A 25,917-nucleotide genomic window follows, 5' to 3' on the forward strand; every position below is an offset into this window, starting at 1 on the left:
GCCTCGAGTGCATCCAGCCGAGTGCCAGCGTCCGAAGTGGCTTCGGAAGACATGACAGGTGCGGGGACGACAGGAGTGATGGAGGAGGAGGGGACAAGTGGTAGGGGCAGTGACGAGGGCGGAACGGACCTGTACTCCGAGCCTGAGTCAGCACCGAACCTAGCAATCTTGTCCGGTTGATCCCGTAGAGAGTTTCTTCTGCTGTAAGGGCAACCCCGGAGGCCCGAGATCAGGGTCTAGCAGGGGAGGATCCAAAGCATGAACATTGGTAAGCAAATACAAATAAAGCTGACCTAGCAGGGGAGGATCCAAAGAGAAGAAACTCTAAGGGTCCGCCTGCTAGGGAGCTGACTATATACTGCTTGTCCGTAGCTGCCGCTGTCAGGCACAGAAGGCTTGGGTGGCGTTGCAGGCAAGGTCCCAGGCGTGCAGGCAAGGTCCCAGGCGTGCAGGCAAGGTCCCAGGCGTGCAGGCAAGGTCCCAGGGCGACCGTTGGGAGGGTGTTGACTGATCGGTGATTGTGCGGGCGAGATGGAGGGTCGGACCGGAGTCGGAACCGGAGTCGGACTGGAATTGGAGACGTCTCTGGGGGGCCGAAAGGGAGGTTTCCCCTGACATCATCCTTCTCCCGCTTTTCCTGCTTCCTCTGCTCCTTGGCCAGCAATTGCACACGTTGTTTAGACATTTCTCTGCCAATTCTTGTTATATGATATTGCCCACGTTGCTTTGGTACAGCACTCACATGAACCTTGCCAGCACTGTTCTCTTCTGGCGCACCATCAAGTACTCTTGGAAGCATGCTGTTACATATTTAGAGCCATTGACTGAGTGAGGGGATGATCATGTGAAAGTCATGTACATCTGCATAAACAAAACATGACTTTCTGTCAATGCCAGTGTCAGGGGAACCTCCCTTTCGGCCCCTCGGAGACGCCTCCGATTCCGGTCCGACTCCGGTTCCGTCTCCGGTCCGGCCCTCCATCTCGCCCGCACAATCACCGATCCGTCAACGCCCTCCCGACGGTCGCCCTGGGACCTCGCCTGCGACGCCGCCCAAGCCTTCTGTGCCCGACAGCGGCAGCTACGGACAAGCAGTATATAGTCAGCTACCTAGCAGGCGGACCCTTAGAGTTTCTTCTCTTTGGATCCTCCCCTGCTAGGTCAGCTTCATTTGTATTCGCTACCAATGTTCACGCTTTGGATCCTCCCCTGCTAGGACCTTGATCTCAGGCCTCCGGGGTTGCCCTTACAGCAGAAGAAACTCTCTACGGGATCAACCGGACAAGATTGCCAGGTTCGGCGCTGACTCAGGCTCGGAGTACGAGTCCGTTCCGCCCTCGTCACCGCCCCTGCCACTTGTCCCCTCCTCCTCTACTCCTGTGGTCCCCGCACCCGTCATGCCGTCCGGAGTCACTCCTACCGCAGACGCCCGGCTGGACTCACTCGAGGCGAAAATCGATAGCCTAACTGAGGCCCTTGCTTTACTCACCAACCAGGCTTCCGCTGCCGCTGCCGCCGCTAATAATGCTGGCGGACCCCAAACACCATCGCCGGAGACGTCGATTCCGACTCCGACTCCGGTCCAGGGCGACTCCGAAGCCCTTTTTGGCGACATCAACCTCGCCTCAAAATTGGTCTTGCGACCAAACCCCCCATTCACCTTCAACGGCGATCGGAAACGCGGCCGCGCATTCCTCTACACGGTCCGCACCTACGCTCGCCTTGCCCCCGAGGCCTTCGTGGTCAACGGAGAGGCGAGCAAGGAAAAGGCTGTCCGCTAGGCCATGTCGTTTATGGCAGAAGGACCCGCTCAGCAATGGGCGGAGCGCCACGGAAGCAAAGCCCCGTTTCCGTTTCCGTCCTGGGGCTCGTTCGTTTCCGAGTTTCGACTCCGGTTCGTCGAGGAGAATGAGCAAGATCACGCTCTCTCCAAGCTGGAGACTTCCGCCTATCACATGGGTACAAAGGATGTCTACCAGTACACCTACGACTTCGAGGACCTGATGGACCTCGCCGGATTCGAAGACGCGCTGATCAAGGTGACCAAGTTCCGCCACGGACTTGACCCCCTGATCAATAACGGAATCACGTCCTCGAATGACCCCCCGGACCTCCGGGATTACCTTAGCTGGCGCACCCGGGCCTTCTGTCAATACGAGGCCCTGGTCCGGGCCAAGCTGATCAAGTCAGCCGCCCCCAAGACGCCTGGCGGTTTGATTCGGACTCCGTTTCCGGTCAACCGCATCCCGGCTCCGGCCCCTTTCCGCGCGGTGGCTCCGGTCGTGCCACCCGCGGCCCGCGCCCGCTCCGGCGCCTCCAGCTCCCGTCCCTATGGAGTTGGATCGCACCAGGGCTCGGGGTGCCCCTCGTCGCGCCTGCTTCAGGTGCGGCGACCCAAACCATCTCGCCCGGGATTGCCCCCTCCCCGCCGATGTCCGCTCAATGGACATCCTCGACGAGGTGATCCAACAACTTCGGTGACGAGATGTTAGCGGAGTTGATCGCCCGCTACACGGACACAGCTGCCCTGCCGGAGACGGCAGCGGAGTCGATGGCCGGAGAGGATTTTGTCCCCGCGACGAGTGACTGGTGTGCCCTTGTTCGCGTCTATAAATCGTTTTGCCTCTTTGTATGATGAATGCAGTTCCTTGCCCTACAATGAGCCCGAAACGAAAGACACACCCTCTCCTGCCCCCGCCTCGACTCCGTCTCCGACTCCGCCTGCGACTCCGGTCATCGTCCTCCGCCGCCTCACTGCCTGGGAAAAGAAACTGCCCAAGCAGTACACCGTTGCCGCTGCCCCTGGGGCGAACTCCCTCCACCTCCCGTTAGAGCTCGAGTCCACCACCAGCGCTGAAGCTCTCACTCTCTGGGCTTGTCGACTGTGGTGCCACCTCCGACTTCATTGACACGAACTATGTTGCTCGGAATGGCATTCCGGTCCGCACCCTCGATCAGCCGATTCCGGTTTTCAATGTCGATGGCACCCCCAATGACGCTGGCTCCATCAAACAGATCGCGGACTTGGTCCTGCGCTACAAGGGCCATGCCGAACGAGTTCAGCTGGCCGTCACCCATCTTGGCAAGCAAGACCTCATCCTGGGGTATTCCTGGTTGCGGAAACATAACCCAGAGATCAATTGGGAAACCAAGGAGGTCAAGATGACACGGTGCCCCCGCAATTGCTCGACCTGCCGTGAGGAAGAGCGGGTCGAACGGACCGAGTTGCGGCGACTCCGGTCGCTTCAGAAGCGTCTCCGCTCCGGCCCGTTCCCCTCGGTCTGCGCCATGGACCTTTCTGGGTCTGATGACAGAGACGACTCCGTCTCCGGTGACGACTCCGGCCTGCCTGATCTGACGCCGGACTCCGACGATGACGATGACGATGGTCAGCTTGAAGATGGTGACCGCATCTTCTACACCTCGTTCCGCCCCTCGGAGGAGATACGCGCTGGCAGTACTGTCTCGCAACGCCTGGCCGAAGCCTTCGCCAGGAACTCCGCCCCTCCGCCCTCCGAGATCCCGGACTGGGCTAAGGAGTTCCAGGATGTCTTCAACAAGGAGTCCTTCGACACGCTACCGGAGCGGAGAGCCTGGGACCACGCCATTGAACTCGTCCCCGACGCTAAGCCCACCAACTGCAAGGTGTACCCCATCTCGCCCCTCGAGCAACGCGAGCTCGACGCGTTCATCGAGGAAGGGCTTTCGACGGGCCGGATTTGCCCCTCCAAGTCTCCGATGGCGTCTCCGGTCTTCTTCGTCAAGAAGAAGGACGGGCGGACTCCTTCGTCCAGGACTACCGTGCTCTCAACGCGATGACTGTCAAAAACCGGTACCCCCTTCCGCTGATCAACGACCTCATCAACCGGCTCAAAGGCGCTCGTTACTTCACCAAACTCGACGTCCGTTGGGGCTTCAACAACGTCCGGATCAAGGAAGGTGACGAGTGGAAAGCGGCTTTCCGGACTAACCGAGGCCTGTTCGAGCCCTTGGTGATGTATTTCGGCCTGACAAACTCTCCCGCGACGTTCCAAACGATGATGAATGACATTTTTCAGGACCTCATCCTCTCCGGAGACGTCATGATCTACCTTGACGACATCTTGATCGCCCATTCCGACCTCCGGAAACACCGGCAGATTGTTCAGGAGGTCTTGCGGCGACTCCGAGAGCACAAGTTGTACCTCCGAGCGGAGAAGTGCGACTTTGAAAAATCGTCAATCGAGTACCTCGGAGTCATCATCTCCCACAACCACGTCGAAATGGACCCCGTCAAGGTCGCAGGCGTCTCCGCTTGGCCGACTCCGGAAAACAAGAAGGACATTCAGCAGTTCCTCGGGTTCGCTAACTTCTACCGCAGGTTCATTCGGGACTTCTCGACCCTTGCGCGCCCTCTTTTCGTGCTCACCAAGAAGGACCAGCAATGGACTTGGGGCGACGCGGAGGCCTCCGCGTTCCAAGCGATCAAGGACGCGGTCACCTCGGAACCGGTCCTGGCGATTCCGGACGACACACGGCCTTTCCGACTCGAGGCGGACAGCTCTGATTATGCGACGGGGCGGTTCTTTCACAATCCGCCCCGGACGGGAAGTGGCACCCTGTAGCATTCTATTCCAAAAGCTTAAATGATGTCCAGCGCAACTACGAAATCCACGACAAGGAGATGCTCGCGATCATCCGCGCACTCGAGGAGTATAGACACTTCCTCGAGGGGCGCCGCGCACCCTGTCGAGATTTGGACTGACCATAAGAATTTGGAGTACTTCAGGAAGACGCAACACCTCAACCGGAGACAGGCCCGGTGGTCTCTGTACCTCTCCCGGTTCGACTTCACGCTGCACCACAAGCCTGGCCGCGATATGGGTCGGCCTGACGCCCTCTCCCGGAGACCCGACCACGGAGTCGATTCCGACAACTCCGACGTCGTCCTTCTGCGGCCTGAACTCTTCCACGTCCGCGCACTCGAGGGCGTTTCCGTTTCCGGTCCCGGCTCTGAACTCCTCCGTGACATCCGTGATGCCCTCTCCGGTGAGCCTGACCTGGAGGAGCCCGTCGCACTAGCGGCCCGGCAACTTCTTAAGGTTCAAGGTCAAGCTCGAGGCCCCCGCTCTTCACGTTCTGACGAGTGGGCTGTCTCCGGCGGTCTTCTCCATTTCCGAGGAAAGATCGTCGTACCAAAAGACAAGGACCTCCGGAGACGCATCATTGAGCTCTGCCATGACACCCGAGTCGCCGGACACGCAGGTCATTTCAAGACCTTGGAGTTGGTCTCCCGGAACTACTGGTGGCCTCAGATGTCTCGCCATATCGGCCGGTATGTTGCGACCTGTGACTTGTGCTGTCGCACCAAGGCACTCCGGAGACTGCCCCACGGAGAGCTGCACCCCACGGAAACGCCCCCGGAACGCTGGCATACCGTCTCCGTCGACTTCATCGTAGAGCTTCCCGAAGCCCATGGGTACGACGCGATCATGGTCGTCGTTGACACCCTCGGAAAGCGCGCCCACTTCTCAGAGTGTCATACGACGGTCGATGCAGTAGGGGCAGCCCGCCTCTACTACCGGAATGTCTGGCGGCACCATGGGACTCCGGAGAAGTACGTCTCCGACCGCGGCTCGCAGTTCATCGCGGACTTCACCCGAGAACTTTGGCGTCTAATCGGCATCAAGCCCGCCACGTCCACCGCGTCACCACCCGCAGACAGACGGTCAGACAGAGCGCGTCAACCAGGAGCTGGAGCAGTACTTGCGGATCTTCACCAACTACCAGCAGGACGACTGGGATGAGCTGATTCCGGCCGCGGAGTTCGCCTACAACAACCACGTTCACTCCTCCACGCAGCAGGTCCCCTTCATGACGGACACGGGACGGCTCCCGCGCATGGGCTTCGAACCCGGAGTCCGTTCCGCCATGGAGTCAGTGAACGAGTTCCGCGACCGGATCGCCACTGGTGTTGCTGAAGCCAAGGCCGCGCTCACTAAGGCCAAAGAGGAGTACAAGCGCTACTACGACCGGAGACGGACTCCGTCTCCGGAGTTTAAGGTTGGCGACCGTGTTTGGCTGGATGCCTCTGACATCAGGACGACTCGCCCCTCGGAAAAGTTCTCCCATCGCCGCCTTGGACCGTTCAAGATAGTCGCGGAGATCAGCAAAGGTGCCTACAAGCTCGACCTCCCTCCGCGCTACTCGAAGCTCCACCCGGTCTTCCCCGTCGTCAAGCTCGAGCTCGCTCAGGACGACCCCCTTCGACGGACGCCCCGGCTACGACCAGCCCCCTCCGGACCTCGAGGACGGAGTCCCGGAGTGGGAAGTAGAGGAAATCCTGGACGCAAGGGTGAGGTATAAGCGGCTGAACTACTTCGTCAGATGGAAAGGCTACGACGCATCGCACGACCAATGGGTCCGCTTCGACCGCGTCTTCGCCCGGAGAAAATTGCGGAGTTCTATCGTAAGTACCCTGGCAAGCCACGACACATCGCCTCCGCGACCTTCGACTCGATTCCGTTCCGGTCTATGCGTCGGGACGCCGCATTCAAAGGGGGGGGTGATGTCAGGGGAACCTCCCTTTCGGCCCCTCGGAGACGCCTCCGATTCCGGTCCGACTCCGGTTCCGTCTCCGGTCCGGCCCTCCATCTCGCCCGCACAATCACCGATCCGTCAACGCCCTCCCGACGGTCGCCCTGGGACCTCGCCTGCGACGCCGCCCAAGCCTTCTGTGCCCGACAGCGGCAGCTACGGACAAGCAGTATATAGTCAGCTCCCTAGCAGGCGGACCCTTAGAGTTTCTTCTCTTTGGATCCTCCCCTGCTAGGTCAGCTTCATTTGTATTCGCTTACCAATGTTCACGCTTTGGATCCTCCCCTGCTAGGACCTTGATCTCAGGCCTCCGGGGTTGCCCTTACAGCCAGCATCGAGCTGTTTTCATATTATAAGATTCCTCGTTATGTGAAACTGGATCTGGGCCGCTTATTTGGTGGCAGTTTAGGTGCCCATTTTGGCACCTGATTTCTCACAATAAAGGGTAGCTCCGGGTCACCATTTTTGCATAAAAACCCAATATTTGTTTGTTTGTTTATAATATGGTATATACCTGCATCGGAGAGCTACCGAACCTAGCATCTAATCACAGGTAAATCTAATCATGATGAGAAGCCTCTACCACACAAGTAAGTAAATTTAAATGCTAAGCCACTAACCTGAAACAAAAAACATCCTTATCATTAAATTGGTGTCGTCACACCAAACCATCTGATGTGACCTCTCCTTGTGATTGTGCTTATCGCAGCCACGGGCTGCTGCCACGCTCACATTTAGACAATTCACTTGGGTAAAAATCTCCCATGGTGCCTCTGCCATAATGTAACCTTGGGCTTCTCCTTCTTCACTCCCATGTCCGACTTCGACAACGAAAAGAATGCCAAGGTCGCGAGCGCAATAGAGGCAGACGAGGTCGAGCTGGCGCGGATGGGCTATAAGCAAGAATTGCGGTATGTCCACCCGGGAGATAAGCATGCGCGAGCTGACCGTTTGTCGGTGGCAGTCGAGAGTTAGGTCTCATGCAGGTGTGTAGACGCGTTGTAGTAGTATTTGACGCGTTTTCTTATGCAAGTTTCGTAGAACTTTGGGGTGGGCGTCTCGTTGAAGTCCGTCAATGGAAGATGACCAGCTTGCAGGTCTCCTTCTCTATTATCTCTGTGATAACAGGAATCCCATCTCTCTTCCTGTACGGACTAGTTGAGTCAATAAAGCTGGTTATATCGGCCTTCTAACAATTCATTCAGAATACTGGAGGTATGCTTTTGCAGTCCATCGGTCTGCCTTGACCAAGTGTTGTTTAGGTCCCGCTGTCATGGTGTGGGGCTGGGTCGTTGTTTGTATGTCAGCTATCCAAAATTATATCTGGGTTGTTTGACCGCATGCAGCGTTCTTCACAAGCTTGGTTGGCCTCGCTATGGGTGGTGCGTGTTTCTTTTTGAGTTGTTTCCTCATTTTCATCGTTCTACAGAAATTTGCAGGTTTGTGTTTCGATGTCTATGTTCAGCTAGTATCTTAAGCTTGTTCAGCGCCCATCCGACCTCCGGCGGCCCGTACTTCTGGGCCGCGATGCTGTCAAAACCGAAAGGCGCTCCTTTGGCATCATGGGTAACCGGTAAGTCGGCCCCAAGACCACTGATTGCTAGTGCCGAATGCTTTAGGCTGGTTCAATCTGTTGGGTCAAGTTGCTGTGACGACTGGTATAAGGTATGTCTCTTCCTACAGAATGGAGAGAGAGAATTGAACCGTCTAGTTTCGCTTGCGCGACCTTCATTTCGACCGCATGCACTCTGAAAACCGATTTCGTCCCGAACGAGAAGACCAATATTGGTATCTATGCCGCTGTTCTCATCGCCCAAGGCACGATTAACACTTTCGGCGTCAATATCCTGGGGCATTTAAACAACATTTCCGTCTGGTGGCACGCTATTGGAACGTTTTCCCTCGTCGTTGCTATCCTTGCCAAAGCTCCCCATCACCAGAGCGCCGAGTTCGTGTTCAAGACGTTCTTGGATGGGACCGGTGACCCGGGTTGGGGCTCAAGGGCAAGCCATGCTTACGTTGTGGTCATTGGGGTGCTCACTTTTTCTTGAACGTCGAAGTTCTTGTTGATGTTCCTTGTTAGATATTGATGTCCCAATACACCATAACCGGTACGCTTTCATTTCATACTACTCGACTTGCACTGACTCAAATACAAAGGCTTTGACGCCAGCGCACATATGACTGAAGAAACCAAAAATGCGGCCATGTCGGGTAGCATCGGTATCATCATGGCGATTGGTGTCTCTGCCGTCCTTGGCTGGTTCCTCATTCTCGGCCTGCTGTTCTCTATTCAAGATCTTGACGCGACGCTAGCGAGCCCTACGGGACAACCCGTTACTCAAATCTTCCTTGACACTGTCGGCGAGAATGGTGCCATTGTCCTTATGGTCATCGTTATAGGCGCCATGTTCTTTTGTGGAACTTTCTCGGTCACGAGTAACTCCCGAATGGTAGGTTTCTTATGATTTCTTGCTGAATATGATCTTACATCTGCAGATGTTTGCGTTCGCGCGTGATGGTGGTATCCCAGGTCATACCTTCTTCAACTACGTCAATACACGCTGGAAGTCGCCTATTCGCACCGTATGGCTGGCCTGTTTCCTTAGCTTCTGTCTCGGCCTCCCGAGTTTAGGAAGCTCAGTTGCTTTCGCTGCAGCTACCTCCATCGCGACTATAGGGCTCTACATCTCCTATGGCATACCCATTGCCCTCCATATCATCAACCATGACCAATTCGTTCGAGGACCCTTCCACCTCGGTCGATTATCATATCCTATCGCCATTATTGCTGTCTTGTGGATTCTCTTCATTTCGATTGCGTTCATCCTACCCCAAGTTAACGTATGTCCTTGTGTTCTTTGCGCCAAGTTGTTCGTCTCTCAATGTGCAAACAGCCTGTTGACTCCCAGACTTTCAACTATTCGATTGTTTGTTTCCGTAATGAAGACCTTTCCTCTACTCACTGATCCTCCAGGTTGCTGTGGGCATCGTCATCACCTACAGCTTCGGCTTTTGGCTCCTCAGCGCGCGTAAATGGTTTACTGGTCCGGTCAAGCAAATCGCGGGTGCGTTTGTTTTCAGCTTCTTCATTTCTCCTCTCCGTCTCCTCTTTCCTGTCGGTCAAGTAATGTTGATGTCCTTCTGTCTTTCTAGCCGAAGAAATGGGGATCAATGTCATGGAGCCTTCTGAAGCCCTGAAATTCGAGCAGGAGAAGGCAGCGAAGGATGGTGTTGTAGTATCGGCATAGCCATCGTCAAAACACTGGCAAGCCCTGCAACGCCTTCTCAACTCGGCTAGGCTCGGCGGGAGCTGAATATAATTATCAGTATTTCGAATGTACGTCGTGGCGGGATAACCTGGAAGGCCAAGAGAGTTCATTAGCCTCCCCAACCCTGCATCCTCCTCTTGGTTGCGACGTGCATGGCGGCCGACATTGGCTGCAGTTGCGATAGATGTCGAAAGACGCAAGGGGCGGCAGAGCTAATCAGTCGATTGACGGAATACCTCGATGAGGTAAGTATGGGTGGAGATCATGATGTCATTCGAGAACTGACACTACCCCTAACTTCGACTCGGAGGAGCCGGCTTGACTTTCTCGGCCACGTTTTTCGTCAACGACGGCGTCGACCCATTGTACCCCGAGTCCCCGACTCCAAGCTGCAACTCGTTGATGCATGGTTTATCCTTCATGTTTTCTCGACATGTAGCGAAACGAGGAGGATTTTCCTCGAAGAAGCCAAGAACCATTCACAATTTCAACTGGGGTTATGAACCTTCGTTGCTATGTCTCCCTGTCAATTCTGGCAAAGACCTCCTGAAGTAACACGGAGAGCTTCATTAAATTTACCCTGCCTTTAAAATGCTAGGTGGGGAGGATGTGGCTCCACCATCGTTCTCCTCTCCCTCTCTCGCTCCACCTCCCACCTGTTTTTATCCTTTGAGATGCAGCAAGTCTCCATCAACAGTATTGGCGGACCACTCGCCGTTGCGTACACAATCGCGACCCCAACTTCGCCTAGCGCCAAAGCGATCAATCCGTCTCTCCCAACCGTTCTACTTCTTCATCCTCTTTACCTTGGGCAAATATGTCTCCATTGTACGCGTCCTTCGTCATTAACATTCGAGTTGAATCCTCAATCCATTCCGATAGATCAATTCGCTGATGCTCGCCTCCGCCAATTTAACCTCGTCGCCGTGGACCTGCGCAACTTTGGGGATTCGGTGGGGCCAGTCAAGCCGAGCTACGACGTCGGCGAGGCGGTCGACGATGTAGTCAAGTTTATGGTTCGTCGACCCTCATATGCCAGTTCTCTTGAGCTCACCGTCACACGCACTGGCAGGAAGCCCTCGCTCTCCCAGCAGTTCATATCGTAGGCATTAACTTGGGTGCTATGGTCGCAATAGAGCTCGCTGCTCTCTGGCCCCAACGCGTAGCATCACTTACAGCTATTTCTCCTCCGGCGATGGAAGAGGTGGGCCTTAATTCGCTTTCTCCTCCAACTCCTAATTCCTCTCAGCCAGCAGAAGTTGCGGAGGGGCGACGCGAGATTCTGGAATATTGGGCGGCGGCGTTCGGAAGCGAATGTCAGGCCGAGCCAGTGGACGAATCAGCGCTGCTCGATGCTGTAACTGGGGCCCTTCAACTCGGCCTGAATGGCGTCGAAGACCCTTTGATCGCTCCGTATGTCGTCTGATGGTTTCTTGCGTTGTTCTTAACACTAGCAGTGTCATCAACATTGCTCTGGGTATGGTCAAACGGCATCAGACTGCGGCCAATCTTGATGCATATGAGCGCACCACAGTCAGTTTCTTCACTGAGCGTTCACCGCCTACCCTTCGCGGGATCGCGTGTCCCGTGCTGCTCGTCCACTGCGGCCAAGACATTGCATACGACAGGGCTGGGACTGAGGCCTTGCGCGAGGCCATGCTACAAGCTGGCGTAGAGAGCGTGCGCTTGGAAGATGTTCCAGAGGCTCCTCAGTGGGGACACATCACGCATCCGAAGGAGTAAGCTGGCAATCATTTCTTCACAGGAATATTCCTCACGCTAGTCCCAGGGTCAACCAACTAATATACGATCACGTTATCGAGTGCGCCGCCGAGCAGAATATCCCGACGGCCCTCAAATCATCTCCCGTGTCGCCGTTCAGCGCCGCGCTAAACGCCGCTGGGTTCTTGAAGAGCCTGGGCGACGAATCCGACTCGGAGGATGATGACTCAGACTAAGTTGGAACCCAAACTTTCTCTTGCGCTGTTTGATCTGGACCATATATCATTTGTACTTTTGCTTTTACAGGAGCTGGACCTACTTGTTTTCCTTGAATCTCTTCTCTTGAGCCCAGGGTGGCGGCTGGCCTTTTGGGCTTGAGAATACTCAGACGTGTATGATAGTGTATTTGAAATAAATTGAAATATCGATCTCTCAGGTCTGTTTCGCCCACATGTTAGGTAAGCTGTCGTGACCGCGAGCCATCGATTACATCAGCTTTTCTCTCCAGTCCATTTCGTTGCCATTTCGTCAATTTACGGAAAACCATCCTTGCTGTCCAACCACGAAGAACCAATACGAACATTCCGCTCCACCGAATGGAACTGCGGCGGACAGTCTTCACGCGTTTGAAGGAAAAAAGTGGTTTCCCGCCACAAGTTGACATTGTGAGACGAACGGTCTAAACTCCGGTATATTGTGGCTGAGATTACCCAGTGCACACCCAGACCATGGCTTATGGCTCATCTCCTCGACTCTGAACCATGAGCCCTTTCTGTACAGAGGACAGAAAGCTCAACTCAAACTTTGGAGAGACAGTGCACCTCCACCGATGGAACTTCCTCTTCGTTTTCGTGACGATATGGCGATAGAGCGGGGTATCCAAAATGTATAGCCTCCAGCCGCACGGAAATGATTGTCTGCGCCGTACGCCGTTGGTAGACCTGTTCATGGTTGTGGACGAAGTCAATATGTACCACGGAGAGCGGCAATCTCCCAATGCACTCCCTTCAACGAATCTGGCATAGGCATGATCCCGGGCACGCCATAAGCCACTGCGGTGATTCGGTTACCAGGCCCTTCTCGAAGATATGATAGAGCCATTCCTTCCGAGGCCAGCCCAATCGCACGCCAGCTTCCCCAATCGGACTCCCACCACTCGATTTGACACCCTTCTATCGCTCAATAGCGCCGAATACAAAACGCAGTCCCGCATCACTCACGGCCCCCCATCTACATGCTCCCGTTCGGTCTCAAACTCGCCTGGTTTGCGCTGTCGCTTACCGGTACGTATAAGTTCAGGATTATGATGGTCAAGTTATTCACTTTTCTAAAAGGCGTAGTTGGCTGCTGGGCGGTCCTTCTTCTGCTCGGATCGGTTACAGGAAGGTTGTGGGCTCCAGTTGCGTATGCGGTCGGTGCCACTATAATCGAGGTCATCTTCTTGCTGGGTGTGTGCCCTGCTAACGCATCGCTTCCTCTATCTCATTTCGTTCAAGGCTTGATTTGGCAAATGCAGCCCGCGAAAATGCCTGTCGCGTTTTGTTTGGGTGGGCATCCTTTTGGTTGCGCACTCCGTTCTGATGACGCTACTAGTACAAGTCCTTGGTTTCGGCTCCGCGTCTTTCTTCCTTGCGGGTATTCTCGCTGCTCTGACTACTGGAACGACGTTGTATGTCGCAAAGCCAAAGCAATGGAGCTCATCCGATGAATCAAAGTCTGTCTTTTGCTCGATGTGCTTTCAGTTACATGATCTCTACTGCAGCGCGTTAAAATGGCGAGCATACTATCTGCTTCCCACTCTCGTCTTTCCTTTGCTTGCGACAACAGTCCATGTCACGTTCGTCATATTCTTTTCCGACTTCAATATTTCCGGTGGTATGGTTTGCGTACCCCATCCGCTATGGTGTGTTGTTTGCGTTCAGTTACAAGAAAGGTTATCCTAACAACTACGAGGTTGAGGTTCTTGAGCTTCGGGGGCCCTCCTCTCATCATTACGATTCCTTGTCTCTGCTTCACCATCCACTCCGTCATACGAGTTTCTCAGATTCACCAACACATACTCCGCGCACGTCGCTCTGTCAACTTCGAAAACCTCGACCGCTTTACCGTGAGGCCTACGAGGTCGGACAAATCATTATTCAAGTCAAGGTCTAGTCGCTTTGGAACACCAACCACTAGTCCTCCAACGAGTCCACGTGGAGTAGCTATTACGACTCTATCTCCCTCGTCCTCTGTTCGTGCCACTACACAACCGCGGAAAGAGGCCGTTGCCTTGGACGATAAACTTCGCAGCTTTCACCTTCCGTTTAGCGGGCCGCCTCACGCTCAAGGCGCGACATCATCATCGTTGGACGACGAATCGTTCGACACAGTCTCCAGTGTTTCGTTTGCCGCGATGGCTACGGCAGGTAACAATAATCTGAGGAGTACTACCGTCCAAGCAGTCAAGCCGCACTCCTCGATTGCCCAGCTCTTTGGCCTATATAATACCGAAGTCGACGGGGACGACGTCCAAACGCCACTGCGATCCAAAAGCCCCACTATACAGACAGAGCCTCGGAGCGAGTCGATCAACAACAGCGACCGCATCTCACCCAACGAGCTGGCAGCCAACATGCAGTACCAAGGCGATTTGTTGGTCTCCAGCGCCAGTGGGATTGGTGATCTATCATCTGAGCCATTCGACGACATTGCGACCCGTGGGTGTCTGTCTTTTTTTTTTCAAAGATGGCTTGATGACATTCCTCTCCAAGTCCCATCTAAAGCCGCAACAGCATACCGCAATCCTCCCAAACTTCCTTCGCTTATCCGCAGTCTGCTTGCATTCCAACTGTGCGTTTTGTCGCCACCATTCCCCGAGTTCAGCTCTGACAATGTACTCTAGCCTCCTCGTGATCACGCAACTTCTGTCTGTTATAACTCCACTATCCGACATTGCACGCGGCGGCGCTCATGGGACACCAGCCGAGCTCGGAACCCAGCATTTCGCGCTTATATTGGTGGCGTGGGCGCCCATCTTCGCGTTCGGTGTGTAAAGGCTTATTTGATTGCTCTGATCTAATTTGGGTGGTTCTATATAGGTCCGCTCGGTGCCGTTCGTTCAAAACTTATTTTCTGGCGGTCTCGGCCTCGATAGCAACATACCACTCTTTTGCTTTGAACTCTTAGACTACACTCACACTTGTATTTCTACAGACACACGACATGCCCGCTCCTTGGATTCCTGACTGTTGTATGGTATATCCCACTTGTAATTGTCTGAAGGACTTGATACTGATACTGTACCCTCACAAATTTAGTTTCAACTGAACCCTGAAAGTGGGTGCCCACAAATGTTTCCTTTTTCTAGCTGTTTCTACATTGAGAATTCAAGTATTCAATGTTCAGGCTTCAAGCTTCAAGCTTGGTAGATTTCGTGGCCTTGAGTCGTAGATAGGAGCACATTTGCAAATGTGCAGTAATTTCGGCGGAATAGATTGCGGGAGCAGATCATCATCACCTCGCTCCTTTCCTTTCCCCCACCTTCTTGGCACTATGCCAAATCCCGTGGACGACGCCCCGCAACAGACTGGGCCTATTTCTCTGCCCGTAGAGGGGGGGAGTAGACGCTCCTTGCGTGGTTTCCACCGTGGCGTTGCTTCCCTCAGTCTTATCGCGCTTGTCGCTGTTTCGCTCGTTCTCTGGCAGCACCCACCACGACTTCAGAGGGGCACGGATGAACTAAGTGTACCCAGCAGGTCTTACGACCCCCGGTTAGAGGTGAATAACTAGTGTTTGCTCAACTGCGAATTTCTGACTCATATTGCGCAGCGGTATCAAACGCCAGAAAGCGCGGCTTTCTGTGCGGATTGGCGCGAAGACGGCTCTAACGAAGCCAGTGCCGAATTCGCGCTTGCGGTGGACAATGCCTCGTTGACTTTCTTGCTCTCTCGGGGGCCACTGCATGGTGACGTTCATATCGTGGAAGCTGAATCCAGCTCTGGTCCCTTCAAAGTCGCGGTGTCGGCCCGTTTTGATACCAAGGATAGGCTAGAAGCGACTAAGGCGTGCCTTATGTCGTTGGAGCAGGAGCAGGGGGTGTTGTTCTGGGTGCGTTACATCTACTTGTAGCTTTTCTGCTTATCGCTGAATTCATGACTAGGCCGAACCACGACATCCTCACGGCGACCCCAGACAAGACGTGCGCTTGAATATCACCCTTTCTGTCCCGCGGTCAAGCGGGACGGGAAAGCCGGGCCACAACGACTTGTCGACAGACCTGCCTTTGTTCAGCCACCATGTTGGCGAGTTCTTCCACTTCTTCAGTGGGACGGATTTCGAGAGAATTCGCCTGCGGTCGTCTAATGCGCCTGTTGACTTTGGGGTCAGTGCTATCTCACCCACTCCCTAACTTATTTCACTTATCCTAATTCAGAGTCTTATCGGACGTTCAGCATTCATTGAGACAAGCAACGCTGAGATGCGTGGATTTTTCGCGGGCCTGGAGTTAGATGCGCGGACGAGCAATGGGGAACTGAAGGCGACTGCCTTCATGTTTGGAGATGCGGATGGTGCAAAAGCGCCCGTGAATCTATGGACTTCGAATGGGTGCGCCAACTCTGTTTATCTTGCTCTCTCTCTCTCACTCCACTCGCCAGGGAGGTCAATGCCGCGTTATCACTAGCGAGCGACTACAAGGACAACTCCATCCACGCCACTATCCGCACTTCTAACGCCAAGATGCTGGTCCAGACTAGGCTGTTGGGCGACAACACCACCATTGTCTTGAACGCATCGACCAGCAACGGGCCAGCGGACCTCTATCTCGACTCGACTTTCGAGGGAGAATACGACATTCAGACGTCGCTAGGCACTGCCAAGATTGACCGCAACCCAAACACAAGGGATCCCAGCGGGGGTACTCGAGAGCATGTCATTACACGGACGAGAACGGGAAAACGCGCGAGCGGACTGGTTTATTGGGGGAAAGACGGAGAAGGGCCAGCTGAAGACGCGCGGTTAGGCGAGGTGACGCTGAAGACATCCAATGCCCCAGTTGTATTACATTTGTGAGACAGTATTGGTTTGGTCTGTCGCGGTCATGTGACTTCACCTTCTGACTTTCTCATCTGCGACCGCTTCCCTCTGTCGCGCGTCTTCACGTGCGTGCCTGTATAGGGCGGCAGTCGCGCCAAGTAGCGCGAGCAATGTGAACAATGCGAGTGCAAATGCCAGACCCAGTGATGTCGAGGCACCTTGTCTTGATCCAGCCAGGCCTTGAATATGGGTATATAGTGCAATGTCGGCGATGACGGCGCCTAGGGCAAGAGCCGCGGCGAGGGTGGCGATACCTAAGGCGAGCAGATGACCGAAGGAGGACTCGCTGGTGGGCAGGCTCAGAACGAGGGAAGTCAGAGTCAGGGGGGTGACTTGGAGTGGGTTTTCAGTTGTCAAATGAATGCATAGATGGAGCGGGCATACCGATTGAGTGCAGGATGAGGCCTTGGGTCTGTGTTGGCTCTACGACAAGGCTACTTATGTTCACAAGATAGCCGAGTCCTGGAGAGAAAGATCAGCACGTCGGGACGAGGGAGCGAGTAAGTTACCTGGATTCGGAGCAAGGCAATTGCTCTCTCCGGAAGAGGTCTCCAGACAGAACTCCCTGCCGTATTTTTTATTTCTAGCACATTTTAATTGATGAACGAACGGCATAGCTTACCAGGCCTGGAAGTGGATCGTGGCAAGCTCGCTCTTAGCGCTCGCGTCTGTCCGCAGAGCTTGTATTCGGACAATGTCCATGCCTGGAGCCCAGACCAAAGCACCCCCGACGAGTGCGAGCAGAAGAAGAACAAGTGCGACAGTCAAGGGGGGTTCAAGATCCTTATCAGGCACATGGGGTAGGGGGGGGGGGTCCCTGGGGGGTAAAAAAAACTTTTTGTATATAAAAGATTTGGGCCTTATAGGGGTATAAAGACACTGAAAATATAGTGTATACCTTCTAATTTCTATAGTTCAGCACTCTCATTACTTATATCTATATACTTTCAGGCCCATGCACTTGGATAGCCCACTCTGTCAGAGGCCCATGCATCAGGTAATTGATGAGAGGTGAACATGTTGGAGGGTTAATATGGCCTTCCATGTGTGTGTTGGAAGGCTCTAGGTACATACATACCTACACATATACACATACACATGTATAAATTTTTTACAAAAAAAAGTTTCACAAAGATTGAATTTTTTATCCCACTTTTTGATCACATCAGTGGTCACATGACGCTGATCGTGAGAATATATTACTATATATGGCAGGAGGGGGGGGGGGTCCCAGGGGGGTCGGAAAAAAACTTTCCGACCCTATATCCGTGATTCGAACTTTGAACCCCCCTTGGCGACAGTCATTGCGGAGGGTTTGCGGCCCATTATGCCAGTGGTGAGCTGCAAAGACACTGTTGGAAGAAAGAAGTCAGAGAAGGGTCACAAAGAAGAAGAGGCCGAGGATAAGCTACCAGTGGGGCAGAGCTTTATGGCTTTCACAAATAGAATTCGGGACGGGAGTTCGCATGTAAGCCATTGTAAGGTGTCCCCAATTTGTCCATCATCTGTTCATTCAAGTTGGCGGAGCCTTGATATCGAAAGGACCGCAGCAGCGGCTCCGGAGTTACCGATTTGTGTGAGGCAGGGGATGCATGTAGGCCGCAAAACTAGCGGCTGTCAATGGATTCTCGTAGTAAAAAGCAGGCCTGAAGCGCCTCATTCGTCAGAGTGGCGGTAGAAAAGCCCCTGCTGTCCGTTTGTCTCAGGGTCCCGCGGGTACTAGTAGCACTGGCATGCCATATAGGAAATGAACATTGGATATTGATGGCGCGTTCATCATTGCAAACGCCATAGCACAGCCAGGTTGGCACTACGACTTGTCGCATGCAGTGCCAGTGATCGGGTGGGCTTGGGTGGCGCGGACTATGAGGCATACCGTGACTACGAGGGCACTAAACAATTTAGGCTTGATGAGGCTACTTTAAGTTGCTCAAGCGGATTTCTTGCAAAAGATGGGGGAAGCCAGGAGAGAGGGGCGCTGCAGAGTACAAGGACTTGAATGAGTAGTCAAGGGCATTGAAGCTTAAAAGGCCGGAGTCAAATATTGGTCAAATACGAGGAGAAGGACAAGTGTCACGCTCCCGTCACAGAGTCATAATTGATTACGGATCAAAAAGCCTCCAGCAAATAGTCTCAAGTGTGCATTGGTACGATTTAGCTACTTGATATCTCTGGAAACGCACGAGCCGTGACTGAAGTCCTGCCTTCATTGTTTCCTGAACCGCGCGAATATCCCCCCCTTTCCACTCGAGAATGCAGGGTAATCACTCCCGCTGGCTTCCTCCCTGCGTCCGCCCATGAAGATAGCGCCAGTCGCCACAAGCAGCGCCAGGAGCATGATGACCGACAGCCAAAACGCGGGCCCGAGATGAGTGCCTGGCGTGTTCGCAAAGGTCCCCACCATGCCTTTCAGGTGGGCGTACAGCGCGATGTCGACGAGGAAAGCGATCAGCGCGAGGAAAGAGCCCAGTGCTGCGACGACGAGCGAGAAGAGGTGGCCGTGCGACCAGGTAACCAGGCTCCCGATGAGCGAGATCAGCGTGAATACCATGACTGACGGGAAACATGTTAGATTCCCGCTGAAGGGCGGTGGCGCGGGAGGTGCTTACCAACGGGATGGATGGCCAACCCCCGTGTCCACGCTGCCTTGAGAACGACGAATCTAGCGTCGGTGAGACTGCCGATAATCACAGAGTAGCCGTGTCCTAAGTTTAGTAGATGCATGAGATGTTGAGGTTGACGACCAGCCTGAGGACTGAAAGAACGTGCCTCCAACAACGCATTCCCGTTTGCCAGAGCCAAGATAGTAGCATGGGGCCCTTTGTGGTCCGTCAGCAAACGCACTGTAACCGAAGAGTGCTCACCAGATCCCAAACCGGAATTCTTTTGTAACGTCGTCGCTCTTCGGCGCGCGGGGGAATGTCACCCGGACAAAGTCCATCGCAGAGAAGGTTGGCAGCGAAATCGACACCATCGCGCCGAGTATCAGCGTCAGCGCAAGCAGCGTGACGGCGGTGAGGTAGAGCTGGCGGCTCGGCATCTTGAAGGTAAAGAGGTTTTTCGAAGTGAATAAGGATAGAAAAGCGAAGAAGAAGAATGAGAGATGAACAGTCCAAACGCCTTTTTGAAGATCGCTATTGACAACAATCCATCGCTCGTAACCTCAAAGAGTCGGGAAGATAACCCGCACTGCGTCCGTCGTAGAACCCGCTTTGCAACAGGCTGTGTGGTGAGAAATCCATTTCAATCGACTAAGAGTTCAAGTTCCTTTCGATGCCGTTCTGAATTTGAAGCTGGGAATTTCAAGTTGGAAAACGAATTGAAGACAGACCAACACGCCTTCCCGACCCTTTTAGTACCTATGAGCCCGCCTGTTATGGATGCGAAAGTCTTACGTTTTGGTTTAAGGAAAGTAGCGTGGTGGCGGTGCTAAAAGTAACCATTGCAATGAGCGAGCTGCAACTGTAGCTAGTAATACATATTTAGATTGGTCGAGTCCAAGAAATTTGGTCCGTAATTGGGTATTTGAGTCGCGTTGGTATTGTCCCTACATTTGATCCACACCCTCCGCGCACAGCCCACAGCCAATGCATTCGAGACAGGCAAGGCCACCGCAGCAGGCGCAAAGATAACACGGGCAGCAAAGTGGGTTCTCAAACGACCCTACGCCAAAGGTTTTCAGCTTCATTTCAATAGTCAAAGAAGAAGAACGCACCCTTGCAGCACCAGGCGGCAAGCATTATCCCAAGAATGACCACGACCAACAGCCCAACGAAGATAACGATGAGGTATACTAATGGCGAATCAGCTTTTTATCGGATGCGAACCTGACTTTCACGCACGCTTATTCTTGGTAAAGCTTGATTCGGAGCCAGAAGAGCTTTGCCCATCGCCCAACGCGCGCTTAACAGCGAAAAGGCCATCGAAAACGGCCGATGGATCAGTCGCGTCGCCGCCAAAGAGACAAAAGAGGGCGAGCAGCCCAGAAAGGGAGACGAGGACGAGGAGGGCAGGGACAAGAATGCGGCGGAGACGCCCATTATGGCAGTGCTTGTGCTCGTGGCATGGGGCGTGGCTCTGTTGCGACCATTGTGCAGCGTCCGCCTCTTCATAAGATGGTGCTTTCTCGTTAGTGGCAGCATATTGCGGCGCCATCATCGCGGGTTGTTTTGGAGTAGAGATCGTTGAGGGGGACATTGTCGTGTGGGTCGTACAAGTTGTCGTCGTAGTGGGAGGGAAGAAGAAGGTCCTTTTTACCGATGACGACACACGCCTTATAGTATTTTGATCCCGTGATCGACAGCTTTTTTGGGTTGGCTGCGGAGGGCTTGGCGTGAGACATAGGGGATTTTCGCGTTGATTTCTGGCGGATACTTGCTGTAGCGCATGTAACGAAGATGGTCCTCGCTCTTGACGGGATACTGGTGCAAATCGGTGAAGTAGTCTTCCGGAAGCTCAAGCGCGACTGCAAGCAAAACAAACAATGGATCGAGGACCTCAGTATGCAACGACTAGTTGTCATCAGTATCAGCATGGTGTCAAAAACTGATGACGGTACTCGAGCAAACCTGACAAAAAAGGCTCAGAACTTGGAACAACCCAAAAATGAAGCTAAAATACCTTGAGAAACTTGGTCATGGCTGTGTGTAGCACACGCCTAGATAGCAAAATACGAGCTAGACGAACAGCCTCAAGAAGAATATATCCGCAGTCGCAAGGCCAAGTTGTAGAGAGCGAACCCAATCCTGTGCGGGTTCCCATGGGCATCGCGGGTGGGCATATGCCCATGGGTACTCATGGGCATGTCCTGCAGGATAGGTCTATCCATCCTGCAGGATGGGTCTATCCTGTAGGATAGGTACATATCCTACAGGATGGTTGCATCATCCTACAGGATGGTTACATTGTCCTGCAGGATGGTTACATTGTCCTGCAGGATGGATAGACCTATCTTGTCCTGTAGGATACATCAGGAAATTTGCACGACCCTGATGTCCGTTGGTGCCGCTGATCAGCTGAGATCAGCTCGGCGACGGCTTGGCAATCGCTGATCATACGCCGTCTGTCTCATGAACTCGGTGCCATGCTGGCAAAAGCCTGGTCGACTGCTGGCCGGCACTGGTCAAGGATCCCGCCAGGCTGCCCAGAGCGGGGCCCACACTATTAATAATATCAGCTATTACTGCTCTGTAACATGTGTCGCCTTCATCCACTTACAAGTATACTGCACTTGAACAATCTTGAGTCGGGGTCAAGTCGGGTTACATCCGCCGTTGCTTTCAACGTGAGGAACGGCAAATATTCTAAGTCCAAAGTATCAGCACGTGCATCGATGGCGTGATGATTACTGATCTGTTGACAATCTGATCGGGTCGTCACACGCGTCATGGGTTGTTTCCTGCCTTCATCCTCTTCGCCCTCTTCCCCTCTTCCCCCCACAACCCCCCCTCTCTTTGAGCGAACGCCCCGGACCTTCATCAAGACTACATGCCAAGCCTCCCTCAAGCTCAAGCCTCTCACAAGCTCAAGCGTCGTCTTCAAGCTCTCAAGTACCCCCCTACAGGCCTCAATCTGCCCTGACTCCTTCAAACCACCCGCAAGCTAGCGCTCAAACCTCGCAAACAGGTCAAGGGTTACTCATCAACATGCCACAAGCTCTATCATCGCCTCATCCAAGTACGATTGATGCTTGCGAGTTGGCGCGGAGGGTGATTGGGAGGGGGAATTCCGGAAGGGATTGACATTGGTTGTGTATCGGTGAGTGTCAGGCTGTTCCTTACTTTCCGTTCCTAATGCTGCTGCCCAGAATTGTGTATGGATCACTACTACATGAATCTTATGGGTGCTACCATTGGATGGGGTTCGCATCCTGCGCCATGATTACAGTTGCATTATCTCATTCTGTACTTTTTTATTCAATTTATCCATTGTCTCCTCCATCTTCATTATATTGCATTGTTTCCGAGGCAATTGAATACTGTGTAACCAGTGCAGTTTGGCTCAAAATCCGCCAGCTGGTGACAACTGGCCAACGATGGCGAAAGTGAGTCGCCCTGGTAAGCACTCACTTGGCGTTGGCCAAGTGGGTCACCAGCATGGCCGCGCTGGTGATGTTGGTAAGCGCTGGTCAACGTTGACCATGATCGCGCAAATTCCCTGATGTAGATAGACCCATCCTACAGGATAGATATACATATTTTTATATAAGAATATCAGCAAGGTTTTCATGTCAACAATATGTTATAATGTGACTGCTTGTGTTTGATGCTTTACTTCCTGCTGCCACCTACCGCGATTGGTATAGGGCAAAGGGGAGGATGTCATCACCTGTGTTTTGTTCCCCACCACCACCACTCTCTCCACTACCTCCCTACAACCCTCTTCGCCCCAGTTACATTTAAATTGCCCCAGTCTATCTCCAACCACACCAGCGCCTAAAGTTGCCCCGTTCACATGGCTACTACAGCCCCAACATGCCCGCCCTGTCCCTTGCATTCTTTCCCCCCACCACTCCTTCCCCTCTGAGCTCTCTCCCATTTGACCAACACTGCTCGCAAGCACAACCATCATATGGCATGGGAGCGATGAGTCGTCGCACAGCCCTCACACTTGCCCACCCGCCAAACTAGTGTGTGACAAGCGGGCCAGGGCCAGTCGTTGGGTCCAGACATTCTAAATATACTAAATTTTACATAGGAATATATAGTTTTGAGTAACAAAGAGCCTCGGCCCTCCACACTCTCAGAAATTTTGTGCAAATTTTGATGAGTAACAAAAAATTGGGCCGTGGCCAACTATTTTGAAAACAGCTGTAATTCCATCCTGCAGGATGGGTCTATTTATCCTGTAGGATAGGTATATTGCCATCCTGTAGGACAAATAGGATAGCTATCCTATAGGATTGGTACAAGTATCCTACAGGTTATATTAGCAGTAGTCCTACAGGATATATCAATACTACAGGACAGATATCTGCTATGTATCCTATAGAGAACCATTCCTACAGGACTGGTTGGTTAACCTGTAGGATAGATGTTCAAGCATCCTGAAGGATAAGTCTACCTATCCTATAGGATATATAGAGCCATCCTGCAGGTTATGCCCACATCAAATTACCATGGGAAAATGCCCATGTGCATATGCACAGGATTGGGTGCATTCTGAAGTTGTAATCGGCGCCAGAACACTGGATTGGTAACAGTTTGCTTCAGCGACGTAAAAAGGATTGGCTAGATTACAGATAATCAAGCAAGATAACCATCATGATCTCCGTAAATACTAGGAGGCTCATAATGTGGATATGCGCCAACCGGCCATGTCAGCTCCCAGTTCACCGCAGGGCATTGTGGGCTTGGAGAATCCCATGGCGAAGTAGCTCCAGTGTACATCGAGGCGAGAGACAACGCGGATGCCTCGCTATAGCAGCTATCGAGACTGCTTGCCCTGCTGTTATTCCTTGAACGACTGAAAGAGGAGATGCGAGCCGTATCCTCCGCCACTGGCGAATCAAGGTTTAAAGTTGAATGTACACCCCCGTAGGAGAGCTCGTCAAAGTGAAGCTGGTAAGTGGGTGATGGCGACTGCTGACGACTGCTCATATGTTGGTATGGTGTGAATCGAGGGGCTTGAGCATGAGAGTTGCGAGTATTTCGGCTCAGCGAGCCAGATTTGGGAAGAGTTTCCGGTCGGCCGCCATGCAGGCTTGCCGTCAATGGGTGACTATTTCGCGGTTCGTGGGCGCCGAGAAACTCGAAAGCAATGGGGAGCTTCAAGGGCAATGGCGCTGCATGTCGCGGTCGGGGAACCGACCTGGCTTGCTCTTCCCCGACTTCAAGATACTCGCAAATGATGTTTTTCCTCAGGCAAGTGACACATGAACGCCGTTCAGTATGCTTTTTGGCTGGAACACACTAGGAAGGCGTGTCAATTGGCTGCATGACAGAACTAACAGCAACAGACGCACCTTAATGTGCCTCCGACGACAAGTAACGCAGGCGACATGGATACGATCGGCGGTTTGGACGGTGCTAGACATGGTGGGGAGAGGGAAGGGTTCGCTCTTTGCGAATGTATAGGTCTACTTATACCCTCAGAATGAATACCCTGACAGACCACGTTAGATCACGAATGCCGGGGACTTTGGGCATTGTCATTATCTGCCGGAATATATCAACATTTGCATTCACAGAATTTAGCGAGTAAAGATCAGCGGATATGGAATACCGGCGAGGTTTCAATCGAGTTTGGGGTATTTCGGTTTGGCCAAGTGCCTCGCAGATCATTTATTGCTCAGTTGGCATCAAGCGTGCCTACGAGTGGCGATTGGAATACGGAAGAGAAGTGGAACAGTCGGAAGGCACTGCAGGAAGCTAGCGAGGTAGTGAGCGACCATATCTGGTAAAACCCCCCGCTCCATGAACGACAGATGATCAAGGCTTTGGCAGGTCCATAGATAACGTTGATTGATTTTGTTCGCTGACTGGCTACTGCGCGAGACTTTGAGGCTGGTAGCTAGTACGACCACTAGTACGAAGAGTAAGAGCCCCTGGAGTTCGGGATGCTTCGATATCGGCGAACTGCCAGCTACCAGGTAGACTGTCATTCCGTTGTTAACTTCGGCGCCGCCTGCCCACCAACACGCAGTCGTCGTTCGTCGAAAGATGTACTGGGGATCGACGGTCGGATTGCAGGTGTGCCACGTGCAGTGAATGGAAGCAGAAGTACCCCCCGTCTGCTAGGTCGAGTTTGTGACGACGCTCAGCTTGAGTATTTGGAGGTGGAAAAGTATTCGCTCATACTCCAGTGTTTCATCTATTATTGCGGTGGGAGCAGCGAGGTGCATATTCAGCCGGTGATCCACCTAAAACCTGGGCGACTGCCAGTGTGGGTATAGAGGACAATTATGGTGGTGGTTCTCGTCAACAAGATTTTATCGGATCATTTCGGATATCACGAGAACCCATTCACGGTCACGTATACTGACCAAGCAGGGGGGAAGCGTTCTTGCTGCTCGCCACAAGTCCGCTGAGGTGACAGGCTATGAGGGCTCGCGTCGCTGACAGTCGTGCAATATGGTCAAGCTAAGGATGTGCTCGCTGGTGGCCAGTTTAAACTGTTTAAATTCGCTCTACTCTTCAAGTTCCCTGTATCTCTCAGAGTAGTACTACGATTCCCGTTGACTTTCACTCGGCATTGTTCTTTACATTGGCAGCTAGCTAGCTAGCTATAGGCATGTCTAATATAGCATGTGGTTGAACAACGGTTCAGTCGG

General features: G+C 53.2%; 5 protein-coding genes across 5 annotated transcripts; 4 read left to right on the forward strand and 1 right to left on the reverse strand.

Moving 5' to 3' along the window:
* Nucleotides 1–7,389: 7,389 nt before the first annotated feature.
* Nucleotides 7,390–9,827, forward strand: MIND_01324700 (Amino-acid permease BAT1; the record flags this gene model as incomplete). Its single annotated transcript, XM_037369697.1, has 17 exons — nt 7,390–7,487; nt 7,541–7,562; nt 7,618–7,626; nt 7,674–7,733; nt 7,782–7,791; nt 7,839–7,874; nt 7,923–7,958; nt 8,006–8,015; nt 8,064–8,149; nt 8,196–8,241; nt 8,288–8,609; nt 8,660–8,687; nt 8,737–9,029; nt 9,076–9,420; nt 9,474–9,506; nt 9,554–9,644; nt 9,733–9,827. The coding sequence occupies 17 exons, from the start codon at nt 7,390–7,392 to the stop codon at nt 9,825–9,827; spliced, it is 1,620 nt and encodes a 539-aa protein (XP_037214195.1).
* Nucleotides 9,828–10,522: 695 nt separating this feature from the next.
* MIND_01324800 (AB hydrolase-1 domain-containing protein) lies at nt 10,523–11,806 on the forward strand (the record flags this gene model as incomplete). The annotated part of the gene is made up of 5 exons (XM_037369698.1): nt 10,523–10,676; nt 10,731–10,864; nt 10,921–11,261; nt 11,306–11,587; nt 11,638–11,806. 5 exons carry the CDS (start codon nt 10,523–10,525, stop codon nt 11,804–11,806), a joined length of 1,080 nt encoding a protein of 359 aa, XP_037214196.1.
* Nucleotides 11,807–12,804: 998 nt separating this feature from the next.
* MIND_01324900 (Fungal-trans domain-containing protein) lies at nt 12,805–14,605 on the forward strand (the record flags this gene model as incomplete). Its single annotated transcript, XM_037369699.1, has 8 exons — nt 12,805–12,853; nt 12,905–13,018; nt 13,067–13,117; nt 13,164–13,284; nt 13,333–13,473; nt 13,524–14,269; nt 14,324–14,402; nt 14,455–14,605. The coding sequence occupies 8 exons, from the start codon at nt 12,805–12,807 to the stop codon at nt 14,603–14,605; spliced, it is 1,452 nt and encodes a 483-aa protein (XP_037214197.1).
* Nucleotides 14,606–15,086: 481 nt separating this feature from the next.
* MIND_01325000 (uncharacterized protein) lies at nt 15,087–16,622 on the forward strand (the record flags this gene model as incomplete). The annotated part of the gene is made up of 5 exons (XM_037369700.1): nt 15,087–15,329; nt 15,381–15,659; nt 15,712–15,933; nt 15,985–16,157; nt 16,208–16,622. The coding sequence occupies exons 1-5, from the start codon at nt 15,105–15,107 to the stop codon at nt 16,620–16,622; spliced, it is 1,314 nt and encodes a 437-aa protein (XP_037214198.1). The 5' UTR covers nt 15,087–15,104.
* A 7,268-nt stretch (nt 16,623–23,890) lies between these two features.
* On the reverse strand, nt 23,891–24,681 carry MIND_01325100 (Zn(2)-C6 fungal-type domain-containing protein; the record flags this gene model as incomplete). Its single annotated transcript, XM_037369701.1, has 2 exons — nt 23,891–24,556; nt 24,610–24,681. The coding sequence occupies 2 exons, from the start codon at nt 24,679–24,681 to the stop codon at nt 23,891–23,893; spliced, it is 738 nt and encodes a 245-aa protein (XP_037214199.1).
* Between the last annotated feature and the right edge of the window lie 1,236 nt (nt 24,682–25,917).

The sequence above is a fragment of the Mycena indigotica genome (assembly GCF_014461135.1).
Source record: "Mycena indigotica strain 171206Taipei chromosome Unknown Mind.scaff0014, whole genome shotgun sequence".
Lineage (NCBI taxonomy): Eukaryota > Fungi > Basidiomycota > Agaricomycetes > Agaricales > Mycenaceae > Mycena > Mycena indigotica.